The sequence below is a fragment of the Odontesthes bonariensis genome, chromosome 20 (genome assembly GCF_027942865.1).
Source record: "Odontesthes bonariensis isolate fOdoBon6 chromosome 20, fOdoBon6.hap1, whole genome shotgun sequence".
NCBI classification, from domain to species: Eukaryota; Metazoa; Chordata; class Actinopteri; order Atheriniformes; family Atherinopsidae; genus Odontesthes; species Odontesthes bonariensis.
Window position 1 is genome coordinate 20,207,481 of NC_134525.1, and position 13,314 is coordinate 20,220,794.

General features: G+C 40.8%; 1 protein-coding gene across 1 annotated transcript in view; it reads left to right on the plus strand.

Moving 5' to 3' along the window:
• Positions 1-13,314, plus strand: part of LOC142370532 (sodium/hydrogen exchanger 9-like) — an 80,035-nt gene that overhangs the window by 16,412 nt on the left and 50,309 nt on the right. The window contains exon 6 of the mRNA XM_075453107.1: positions 12,194-12,299. Coding sequence (XP_075309222.1) covers positions 12,194-12,299 — 106 coding nt within the window. The remainder of the gene's footprint in view (positions 1-12,193; positions 12,300-13,314) is intronic.

Sequence of the window (13,314 nt, forward strand, 5' to 3'; positions counted from 1 at the left end):
CTGGTTCACCTCAAGGAGGGATGTCGTACAATCAGTTCAAGACTGCTTCACAAAAACGGCACCGTACAGGAAAGCCAGTTGTGTGGGCCAGCACTTATCAGTCCACCTGCATGTAAAGGATTGCAGACATGCACTCCCCCATAAACAGTATTGTACACGTTATTGACAGAAAGAACAGATTGTTAAAGAGAGGAGTGAATTCATCCATCTGCGTTCATCTGGTATGGCCATCACTGCAGTGACCCACGGCTCAGACACGCACAACACAGACTTGACCTCCCTTCTCAGGCCATTTATGCACCATTCACACCTTATGTGTCCCCGACATCTCACACGATGGCTCACTGAGTCAACAACCCACAGGTGATCTCATCAGTCTTCAGGACCTAAATGATGTCCATGTGGGTCAAATACTGTCAAGTTTTGGTGCTTTTGATGCTTCCCTCAGTAAAGCTTCAACTTGAAAAAGCCCGGTCGGGTAAGGAACAACTCGAACAATGATTTCCCCTTTTTGTGTCTTTATTCAAGTTCTTTTGTTGGATTGATTTTCTTGATGGAAGGGGTTGTCTCAATCAATTAGTTAGTTAGGTTGAAAACCTGGACACAAGAATGTAACAGAAAAGATGTTATTTCAAATTTAAACAAACAGTAAATTAACATTAAAATGTAAAAAATACAAAATAAAGTAATTACCACTGTTGCCTTTAACTAGAAATGCAAACCAAACTAGTAGCATCTTAGCATTAAGTTTACCACAAAACCTTTAAGTTTAGTTTTAGGAGTAACATCAAAACACAAATAAATGCAACTTGCATAACTAAGTAAGAAGTAAGTTGGATGGACAGATAAGTAACTTAAGTGGAGTAACAAAAGCATAAGTCAAATTAGGTGGCAGGTTTGCCTTTCCAAACCGTTTAAAAGTTTGAGCCACTAATCAAAAAGTAGTAAACAAAGAGGTTTTAGCTCTTCAAACTACACATTTAAGCCAAACATTCAAACTACAAACTAAACAATCACAAGTAAAACATTCAACTTAAAGTCAGTTGTCAACCGAGAACAAACATTTCACATGTGAAGGATCAAAGTTCTTCCATTTCTACATTCAAACAAAAGGTAAGTATTTAAGAAAGTCAAATCTCCTACCAGTTGCGTCTGACCGGTGAACTGAGGGATTTTTTTTTTGGTTTCTTTAGTTGGTTTTTGTTTGTCTTTCTCCAAGCATTTGCTCTGAACAAACATTTGCTTCTCTCTCCTCTGCTGCATGTGTTCATCTGAAGTTAAAATGGCCGTCTTTCAGGTAGTTGCTCTGTCCAGACAGGAAGTCAGTTGGGGTGCTGTGGTGTGGTTGTTCCACTGATGGTCTGCTCCCTGTAGGTCCAGCTGAAGACTGGTTGTTTGGATTGTTGTGAATGTGATGCTTTGGATGTGCTGTTCTGTCAGTTGGCGTGACAAATACAGACATTTATCCTGAATGCAGCAACCAACAGCTATTTTCTATGTGGAGATATAGCGATGTGATTTTCTAATCTGCATGTATCCTTGGGCTGGTTAAGGGACAGTTTGGCTTCTTACCAGAGAGCTCTAAAAGAGGCCAAATCCAACTACTTGTCCTCTGTTATAGCCAATAGCTCCCATCAACCAAGACTGCTATTTAACACTATTGACTCTGTTGTTAATCCACGCCCCACTGTCCTGTCCGATGCCTCCACTTCAACCTGTGAAGAGTTTGTCTCCTTTTTCACCGATAAGGTGGCATCTGTCAGGCAGAATATCAGGAACCTGGATATGTCCCCTGTTGTTGAGTGTGCTCCTCTGGCTCAGACTGCTGTTTTTGAGCGGTTCGACACCGTCTTGCTGTCGGCTTTCACTAAGGTGGTTAGTGGCATGAAACCCACGAACTGCCCCTTAGACATAATTCCAGCTAAGCTTTTAAAAGAGGTTTTTAGTTCTGTTGGGTCAAGTCTCCTAGTCTTAATTAATACCTGTCTTAGCTCTGGGTCTGTTCCAGCTGCCTTCAAACACGCCATGGTTAGGCCCCTCCTGAAAAAACCTCATCTTGACCCCTCTGTGCTCTCAAATTTTAGACCTGTCTCCCACTTGCCTTTTCTTTCCAAGGTTTTAGAAAAAGTAGTTTTTATTCAACTACAGGCATTTCTTGAGAGCAATTCTGTTCTCGAGAAATTTCAGTCCGGTTTTAGATCCCGACATAGCACAGAATCTGCGCTGTTAAAGGTGCACAATGATATTGCGCTGTCTGTTGACGCTGGGAACCCTGTTGTGCTGGTGCTGCTGGATCTCACAGCTGCCTTTGATACAGTAGACCATGCAGTCCTTGTATCCCGCCTTGACCAGTATGTAGGCATCCGTGGCACCGCTCTCCAATGGTTTAGGTCAAATCTGGCAGGCAGGAGTTTTGCTGTTATGATTGGTGACCTCTGTTCCTCAGACTCACCCTTGTCCTGTGGGGTACCACAGGGTTCTATTCTCGGCCCTATTCTATTTTCTTTATATTTGCTACCCCTGGGATCAATAATCGAAAAACACGACCTGTCCTTCCACTTTTATGCCGACGACCTTCAGTTATACTTGCCAGTGCGAACAAATGATGACACTGCTTTCTCCAAGCTTCTGGACTGCATCTCGGACATAAAGCAGTGGCTTGCACAGAACTTTTTACTCCTGAATGATGACAAGACTGAATGTATTTTATTTGGGACTTCAGTGATGTTAAATGCTTTTACTTTAAATTCTGGTTCTCTGGCCCCGCATTTTAAATCTCATGTGAAAAATCTTGGTGTTACATTTGATAGTGGGCTGAAGTTTAACAAACAGATCAGCTCAGTCGTCAGCACAAGCTTCTTCCAGCTCCGCCTGTTGGCCAAAGTGAAGCCCTTCCTCAGTCGGCAGGACCTTGAAAAGGCAATCCACGCTTTTATCAGCTCCAGACTGGATTACTGTAATGCTCTCTATGTTGGCCTCAGTCAGACCTCTCTCTCACGTCTTCAACTTGTGCAGAACGCTGCTGCCCGATTTTTAACGGACACTTCTAGGCGCGAACACATTACTCCTGTGCTATCGTCTCTTCATTGGCTTCCGGTACGATTCAGAATCGATTTTAAACTCCTGTTGTTTGTTTTTTACGCCACTAATGGCTTGGCACCTTCTTATCTGTCAGACATTTTAACTTTTCGCAACTGTGGTAGAACCCTGCGCTCTTCAGGTCAGCTTCTGTTAGAGGTCCCAAGGTCGAGATCTAAGCAGTGGGGTGATCGTTCCTTTGCCATTGCTGCTCCTAGACTGTGGAACAAACTGCCCCCTGATATCCGCACCATCACTGATCTCGGCCTTTTTAAATCGAAGCTTAAGACCCACCTTTTTAGACTGGCGTTCCAACTCTGATTAGGGCCACTATGCTCATTCTTTCCGCTCTAATTATCTTAATTTTATACAAATTTTATTCAATTAATTTTTATTGCACTTGTGGAAGGCTTTTAATGCCCTGCATCACTTTTAGCACTTTTAGCACTTCTACCATTTTTGCATCGTGTTTTATGTTTTGTTTTACGTATTGTTGTTTTTTATCCTGTTGTAAAGCACTTTGAGTACCAGTTGGTGATTGTAAAGGGCTATATAAATTAAATTTGATTTGATTTGATTTGATTAATCAGTGAATGGAGTACCTCTGTCTGGATGGATTTTAGTTTCAAGTATGAAAATCAAGTATTAATCTGGCAACGTACTAGTTCGCTCACATTCTATTTCCAAAACTCCTGCAATAAAAGTCTATACCTTTTCTAATGTTGTCCTTATAGAAAGGATTTGTGTGGTGAACTTCTCATCCATTGTGGTAATGGTGGTTGGCTGAATTTTGGCCTGGTGTCACCAGTTTTGAGTAGTGATGTAGTATTTGATAGGGAGCCTATACGAGATTGTTTTATTTTTAAAACTGCTAATATTATCTGTTATCCTTCTGTCTGACTTTCTGTCTGGCTCTCCTACTCTGTGAACCTTGAGGCAGCTTCTATCAAAAATTGACTAGCCTTTTATTTCTCTTGGAGCAGGAGTGAGGGCAGTTCCTGGAGAGGTTGTGAAAGCTACTGCAGTTCATCTGGTAGAATTAGAGCTGTGATGTTCTTTAGACTCGGGAGAGAAAGAGAAGTAGATTAAAACAAAAAAAACTTAGACTTAATTTAACTCATAGGGAAGAGCAGCCGAGGCTGGCAGGTAGACAAATAAGTAGTTGAAGGTCCAGGAAGCAGGCAAGTCTAGGCAAAGTCCAACTAAAAAACTAATCTGATAACAAAGGAAAAGCAGACAGCTAGCAACTGGATGGGGACACGGGGGAAAAAAGGTAAAAGCCAGGAGAAAACCATAAATTGGCAAATGATAAAAGGAAAGACAGAGCTATAAATACTCGTTCAAAAAAGGGGAGAAAAGCCATATCAACGTAAAATAATAAATTAATAAATAAATAAATACATAATAATGATAAATACACTAAGGGAAAGAATAATACAAATTGGATAAACTTAGCGGAATACTAACACAAGCATTGCGATGAGTTGCTGGATAAGGTGCGATGGCCGCGTTCCTGCTAGAATGCAATGCAGCTGGATCCCGTGGATTCCTGATTTAAAAAAAAAAATACCTGCGTGAGAGGTGAAGCGTCTTCAAGAACTAAAATTCTCTGATCGTTGTCTAAGCAAGAAGCTGTTTACCCATGTATTAATGTGCATCTCGGGGGATCCGATCACAAGTTGACAGCTCTGCAAAAACTCACTTGAACATCTCTTAAAGTCAGAGAAGTGTGTGTGCAAAAACCGCTTGAGAAAGAGCAACTGTTATCAGTGCGCACACTCGCTCAGTATAAATGCTCAAGGGTGTTACCTGCTATTTTCACTCATTCGCTCACCCCTTTACTCTTTTTTCCAGAGTTATTACTGAGGAGATGTTTGCTCTGCACACTGTTGCAGGCATTTGGGTTTTGACATAAAGTCCGGCTGAAAACTGATGTTTGTTCTCTCTTCACTTGAGACAGTGTCACCTCTGACATGAGGCGGCGCTGGCTTTCTTAGAGGAATGATCATCGAACAAGGTTCAGCTTGACAGTGAATTAACATTTTCCTATTTTCAGTCGAAATCCCTGACATTCGCAAGGTCATTAGAATTGATGAAGATCTTGTGCTGAAACACAAATGAACCAAAGTGCGATGAAGAGTATACACAACTGGAACTTATTTTCTTCAACCTGAATTGACATTAAGATGAAAGCTTTGCCTCTCCAGTGGTTCTTTACACATACTTTTATTACACAGATCTTGGGTAATTGTAACAATTCCCTATGACTGTTATTTCTTTTGTATCCCCTTGGTATTTTATCGACCTAATTTGGTCATATCAGCAAGCAGATCGGATGCTCATGAGCTCTGTCTCAGCTAAACCCCCGCAGCAGGATAATTTGACCTAATAAGGTCTCTGTTCGACCCTCTCAACTGTATTATGTCTAAAATAATTGTCTACTGTCTCTACCTTATGATGTTGCTGTGGAAACTGATGAATACTTGACAGCTGTAGGAAGGGGTTGCCACGACAACACAGCCAGCCTTCATCATTGTGTGTGGGGAGAGGATGATCTTTTTTTCTTTTTTTCCATCTTAGAGTGCGAGTAGTGCATGACATGCTGGCATCATCCAGGCATTATGGGAGCAGGGAGATGGAACAATGCTGACTCCGGGGCCTAACTCCCCGTCTACAGATAAAGGATTTTCCCCAACCAGGAAGAGCTTTAAACCTGTCAAAGACCAAAGAGCCAGATCTGTCAAAACAAGTCCCGGGGCAGCTCTTTTGGAACCCCTTCGTATTTCAGTCTGCTCGTTTCCAAGCTATCTTGCTCCTCGCTGGCCCGGTATTCTCTGCTGGCCCAAGCATCACTGTTAAAGTGACTCATTTTTTCTTATCACAAATTTCCCCGATTCTGATTTATTGGATTATTTTTGCACTGTGGTCACAGCAGATCAAATGTTTATCCACTAGCAGCTGTTTTTTTTTTTTTTTTTTTTTTTGTTGTTTATGTGATATAGTCTGGCGTAAATGAAGCCTCTCGAAGTTGCTTCTCCATATACATGTCTTTGCAAATATGAGTCTGTGCTTGTCTCGCTCCATATTGGACACCCATTTTTGCTTTGATGATTATGTTTTGCCTGTTTAGAATCCAGCCCCACTGTCTTTTGTGGCAGTTGCAGAAAGGACTTTGTCTCAGTTTTTCCAATATAGCTTCCTATATGCATTTATTTACTGTTACTGAAACATGTAATCATTCTCTGCTTCTTCAGAAATGTGAACACTATGGTATAATTGTTTTTTTTTTTTTTTAATAACAGGTGTAGATAAGTATAAGACTGAAACTTGAAAATGCAGAAATTATTTCATTTAAATGATATTTGTGCAGTATCTAATAGGTTTGTAGATATGAAATAATTATTAAAAAGGAAAAGATTTGATCCCACAAGGTTATTCCATACTGAAAATCCAGAGCATTTGTTGTGTTATTTTTTGACATAACACTGAAGTTAAAGGTGGGGTATGAGATGTTTTCTGGAGCATTTTTTTTATCATATTGTCTGAAAACCTCCTCACAACCCCATTGCACCCACTAAAATAGAATGTTTGGGGGAAAAAAATAATATTTTAGTCCATTGTAGAGGGTGTAGCAAGAGGAAATGTCTGACCAATAGAAGTAATGATGAGAGTTACTTCTATTGGATTCTGTCATGCAAATCAACTGTCAGCCCCCCCCCCCCCCCCCGCGCGCGTTCACAGACTCGTGACTCGTTCATGTGTTTTGAAGGCGTGGTTTCGAGGGGTGGGCTGAAGGGAGAGGCAAGGTTGTGTATTTTCAAAAATATAGCTTGCAGGAACCGTTTTTCCAAGATCTCATACCCCACCTTTAAATGGTGTCAAAATTCGATGATTATATAAACAAAAAATTTTGAGAGTGGTTTCAGATCAGAATCTATGTTGCAAGCCACAAACTGCATATATTAAGCAGAAAGGATCCAGGCTTTTTCATCTCCTCTATGAAATAAAAGAATTACATTTTAACACTCTGTACTGGTCTCTTGTAATATCATATATGTCCTACTCCCTTTAAAACAGAATGTCTAAATGAAGCCTGCTCTAACAAACTTACTGATAAACTCTTATGAACGTTGCATACTTAAAAATGACAGGACTCCCGTTTCTTGTTTGAAACATATAGCCTTTCTGTTTGTATCCAAAAGATTTGTAATCAAAACAATGAAATTACAATGTGTGGTGCACTTTCTTTGTCTTGGATAGATATAATGCGAGAACTAATGTTTTACACAGATGTGCTTCAGTTTTACGGCTTAAGACATGGAATGTCTCAATGATTGAAAAGATGTAGTTCTCTGTTTAGTTCTTAAAAAATAAGTAGGATTTTAAGGGAGAACATCGTGTAAACATATAATACTGATAATTGGTATTGTTGGTCTTTCTGTGTGACTCTTTGTTTGGTATGGGAGAAAAAAACTTTGGCTTCAGTCAATGCCTTTTCTGGTTATAAATATATATATGTAAAGAAAAATAAATAGATTAATTCATTCATGTAGTATTCTGATCTAATGCAATTTAAACTACATTATCGTTGAGCAGGGAACAGTAGTTTTAACAGCCGATTTACGTCGTGTTTGAGGTGTGTGGAGCTGACATGCCGGTGACACTGTCGGTGTCAGCGTTCTTCATGTCACTCAGTGTCAACGCTTTGCCTTTTCTGGGATAACAAATAGTCGATGTATGTGTGCGTTTATTCGTCGGTTCAGCATCTTCCATGTGATGTTTGAGTGATCGCTCACCTGATATAGTCTTTTGAGAGATCCAGGCTTGTGAGTTATAATTGTGTTTGTACCTGTCAAATTTAATCGTGTAGTAGCTTTGAAAGGCATGTGGGATGTTGGAAAGTTAAAAACCGCATCTTCATTACCATAAAGTCATAACATAGATAATCTCATTAATACGGCATGTTCATGCCTTCTTTCTATTAACGATCCTAAGCTGTTGATGGCAGAGCAAAAGCAGAACTGGAGTTGCATCACAAAGAAAAGAGTCACTACCATTACGCTTCAACAGGCAATGCAATGACTTCAAATGGTGGTAATATTTCCTGAAGTAAAACCGGATATCTTCTGTGGTCTTAAAGTGTACAAGCAAGAGAAAAAGTAACCTGTGAATAACTTTTAGGAGAAACTCAACAATTTCCCATGTTTTTTCCATGAAGCATTGAAACCATGAGTATGAGCATGAAACCACATTGAGAAAGCAATATACATTTTGTTATCTTTCTACATATCACGCGAATAAAGGCAATCAGTAAAGAAGGGTTAAATCTATGTTCAAAACAGAGTTGTAGTAAAAGAATAGCTCGCATTATCGTTACTTTCTTACATGAACTTGCATCAACTCAAGAAAAAATGGAAGTCAAGTGTCAAAAGTGTACAACACACTCCAGTCTAGAAGGGGACATTAATGCAGCTATTAGCTATTTGCCAGCCACCTTTGGAAAATGAACCACTAACCTTTGCTCTGCTCTTACTCTTTCTGAAATACTCCACCTAGCTTCGCATTGTACAGTAACAGGCTGCATTGATCTTCCCATTAACTTCATTTGTTAATTCCATCACTGTGCTCAAAGCTAAGTACCAAGCTGTTGTCAGTGCAGGACCCACAGCTCATTGTTCTGGCCGCCAGCTCCTGCCCGGAGGAGATTTTTGTTGGGTGACATGGGACCAGCGGGATCCCAATCTCATTCTACTATAAAGTTCTGAGTGACACTCTAAGGGCATACATCTTGGTCTTTGTTTCAAAATGTGCACGATGGCATTGAGATTAGTGGGAAAGACATCAATAATAAGAATTGTTACTTGAGGTTGACGGCGCAGAGTTGATGACTGCAGTGCTTGTGGATTTGGGTGATATGTGGAAAAAAAACAATACCTTTAGGTTGACTGAGAACGTCGGAGTAAGATATGATCAGAGTATGCCAGCGAGAACAGTCAGTCAACAATTGCATTGACATGAATACTAAATTCTTATTGCTGTACATAAACCCCTCATTACCAAGATAAATGTACATCTGAGAGTTCGGTGGTGCTTAAAGCATAAGCGCTTGATCTACAGAGATGTGGGAGAAGAATGATTTGCAAATATGTAACACGAGGGTGAGCGCATGAACAATATAGGCTTAAATGCTTGATCTATACAGTGAGGGGATTGTGCAACAGTGGTACCATTGGAAACTCATAATTTCCAATAGTTTGCAACAGTTTTTGGTCACTGCTTCAAGCAGCACAACCCACTCTACCAATAGGAATGAACAGCCCAGGCATGGAAAACAAATGCAGTAAAAAAGGAAATTGTAAGCCAGGAGGTTTTCATTTAAGTGGGCATGAGTGACGTGTTTTAATCATGGGCTATAGCAGAAGTGCGAAGTCCCTAATTAGTTTGTGAACTGCCATTTTGAAGTCATTGTCAGTCAGCTTGAGAATTAGACTTGAAACATAATCACAAAGGAGGGAATTTAGCTGACTGAGGGATGAAAAGTTATTGTCTCAAAATATTCATGGGTGAAGCTGTCTGATGGAGCCAGAGATGTGATAAAGGTAGCCCCTGTTGGTCATCAGTGGTATTGCACTTTGACCCATTGAGACCTGACGCAACATAAGAGTAATAGAATTCTTTTGTGAGACACAAGTTTTTTTTTTTTTAAGTTTTCCATAAACCATTTAAGGTTTTAGAAGGCTTTTTTAATATATAAAAAAACATTTGGACACCTCCTGGTTTTCTTAAAGACTTATGAAATAGTATGTGCCCGGTAATTGAGTCTATCTGTTATATTCGTTCTATAGTTTAAAAAAGTCAAGTAACTTGGGGGTTGGCAATATGTTATACAAAGTGAACTGAGTCTTGAAATTTTTGTTACCTCTTTTGGTCTATTTTCTGCAATGCCTCTGAACAATGCACTGATCCGAGCACCTGGTGCAGTTCCAGTCGTGTTGAGTTTGCAAGTGTCACCACAAATCAATACAGTGTTGCTCAGGGTGATCACCTTTGTCCTATGAGGGAAAATTTCTGTCCTAATGGGAGATAAGTGTCCTCCAGGATGACAATAGACGATCCACACAGGGCACATAGGGTTCACTGAATGGTTTGATGAGTATGAAAATGATGTGACTCATATGCTGGGACCTTTGTGCACAAGATGTGAACCCAGTTGGACATTTTATGCCTAGTTTACTGTGCATGAGGCTCTAGTTTCACCTTTTGAAATGTCTTCAAATGGAAAACTCCTGGATTTCTCATCATAGTTGTCCATTTGACGATGTGTTTTCTTCTAAATCTGGCAATCGCAGATTATCTGCTGACAATGCTCGAGTGTAAATGTTGTTCATGAAGGTGATCCGTTTTTACAGAGTCTGATTTCAACGTATTCCTTTGCCTCTGTGCTCCTCTTTGTTACGCAAGCTGTGAAACACCGAGCAGTGTCATTTCTGAGTTGCGGTTGCAGCATTCAGTGAACACATCTAAATACACACAGATCCACAGCTGCAAGTTCAGGCTTCAGCGTCTGCTTAACTTCATTATGCAAGATGCACTCGTGTGAGGATTTGAAATATGTTGGGGTGCATTGCAAGCAGTGAGCGAATCTCGTAATTTAAAGCATGGAGCTGTTTGCCCGCAGCTCCTCCACATTGGGCTGTAATTGGCTTCCTTTGGGTATTTTAATTGGCTGCAATCGCGGCTCTGATCTCTTCCTTCCCCATGTACAGTCAAACATTCCCCCTCATTATAATCTGCAGCGATGCCCCAATCTAAAGAGTACGTGTATATTCGTGTTCAGCAAATTCCACCAGTCTGCGGATCAGAAACACCTGTGAATCAGAAACACCTGCGGCTCCACTGTAGGAAAACTTCCTGCAGTCAGTAACTGTCAACATAAGGATATATGCAAATCACATAAAGCATGTCAATCCTACTGTGCTGGAATGAGTTGAAACATCTTATCTCGCCACCTCTCTCTGCTTGGCAACTCCAAAAAGAATAAAGATTTTTTTTTAGATTTGCTTCAGTCCATCTTTAATGGGTGCAGGTTAAGAGCAGAGTGTTTTGCGTTTGCAGATGAGACGACAGCCTGTACTGCCTGGGGGCCTGAAGATCATGAGCATTTGATGCTGGTCTCCAGTCAGTTCCTCCTGATTCAGAAAGACCCTGTCGTGATACCGACATGCTATCAGTTGACCTGATTAGCTGTAAAATGTTGCACCAATTAACTGCAGCACACATTCGGGACTCGACAAGTTCAATCATGGATTCTTTCATCTCTCAAATTAATTCGACTTCCATTTTCAAGTTCTCCATAATTTTCTGAAATCTTGAGGGGGAAAAAAAAGAAACAAGCTTGTTTTCTCCTGTCCCATAACAGGTTCATTAATCTTGTTGTCTTGAAAAAAACAAAAGAGCAGTTTCTGGAGAGTATGAGACAAATGAACCCGTACTCTCAAGAAAAAAAGCATTGTTATCTTAAGATAACAGAATGAACAACTGAGGATCTTTTAATAGTTTAGGAAATAGAATAAACGACACCATGCTTGCCTACTTGGTTCTATTCCCTGCGTAATATGGTGTTCAAATGATCTACAAATGACTGGATTAGCTTGTTATGTACATTGTGACCCAGCCTTTTTCCCAGTAGGCCTTATGTTTCAAACCGTTAAAAAAATATCAGTTTAAAGTAAAAAAAAAAACTTTATCCACTTAGTTGCCAAACTGTGTCTTTTCTGTATCTTTTCCAGACATAAATATTGTCCTTTCTAATGCAATCTGTATTTTGTTTATGTTGGGCTGAGCAAGTATTTGCTTGGTTTGGTTACTTTGCCTTTTCCAAGTGTCAGAGGCCCTACCCCCCCCTGCTGTCAGTGTACTGACACTTGCTGTTAGCCTTCAATGTTACCCTGTAATGTTGCTCTCCCTGCTCTCTGCTGTTTGCTGTAGCAGAGGTGATAAGTATTCTATGCCACCTATGCCTTGTGATTAGCATAGGAGTTTTTCTGTTCATTTTGATATTGTTATGCCTCCCACTGTTTTCAACGTCAGTAATTCTGTTGTTTTGTTTTTTAAGTCTCAGTCCTTGCCCTGTTGTCAGACCTGCGCGTGGATTTGGACCTGCACACCCTCCTGTTTGGCGAGAGTGTCCTTAATGATGCCGCAGCCATCGTTTTGACACAGTAAGTATCCTGTTTTATTTGTCGAGGCCCTCAGAATGAAATACATTTCATGGTTTAATTGTGTGGGTGCTCAGACTTCTCCAGCTGGCATTGTGGAGGCGGATGTGTGGGGGAAGGCAGGCTGAATGGAAGCTGACGGTTTTAAAGAAAAGGTGTGATTGGCGAAGCTACATGAGCGGACTCATGTTGCTTATACATTGGACTGCATAAGCAAGTTGGCTCTAGCACTGTCAACATCTCAATAAGGAAGTCATTGGAGAGACACACTCCTAGTACACCGAACCTGGCCAGCAAACAGTAGCTGTCAACTGTCCAATTCAGACAAAATACGTCACAAAATCCTCAGACTCAGCAAAAAAGTCATCATGAAATCATCCATTGTCCATGCTTGTCAATTCAATCATTCTTTTTCCTATACTTTACCCCCTTTCACCAGAAATGCACACAAATATGCATCCACACACACATTGCAGTCATTGTCTCCTCTAAAGCCATTCAAGTAGACGTGCTAACAGATGGCAAGTTGGAGACAGAGAGGACAGAACTATGTCGTCTTCACACCCATGGCCTGACAGGAAGATGAACCAAGTGCAAGAGAGATGACAGGAATAAGATATGGATAATTGTTTCCTTATTGTATTTGCAGGGACTGACATATCCCCATGCACATCTTAAAAAACGAATACCTTTTTCTCTGATTGCCTACATGGCAGACAGATTGAAGGAAACGGGGGTGAGAGTGCAGATTCACACTGCTGTCACTGTGTACACTGCAGCGCAGAGGAGGGAGCCTGCACATCATCCCAGGCAAACAGTCAGATAGTGCTATGTTTGTTCCTGGAGTGGCGTGACCAGCCTTCATGCCATCTCTTGTCACTTGACTGCATCACCAGCCTGCTGGTTGCCTGGGCCCCACACACAAAGCTGGCCCTTATTAGTGAGCCATGCGGGGTCCTGGCACTGGAATTTTAACAAGCTCCCAGAGCAGCTCAACCTTACGCTGATGGCCCCTCTC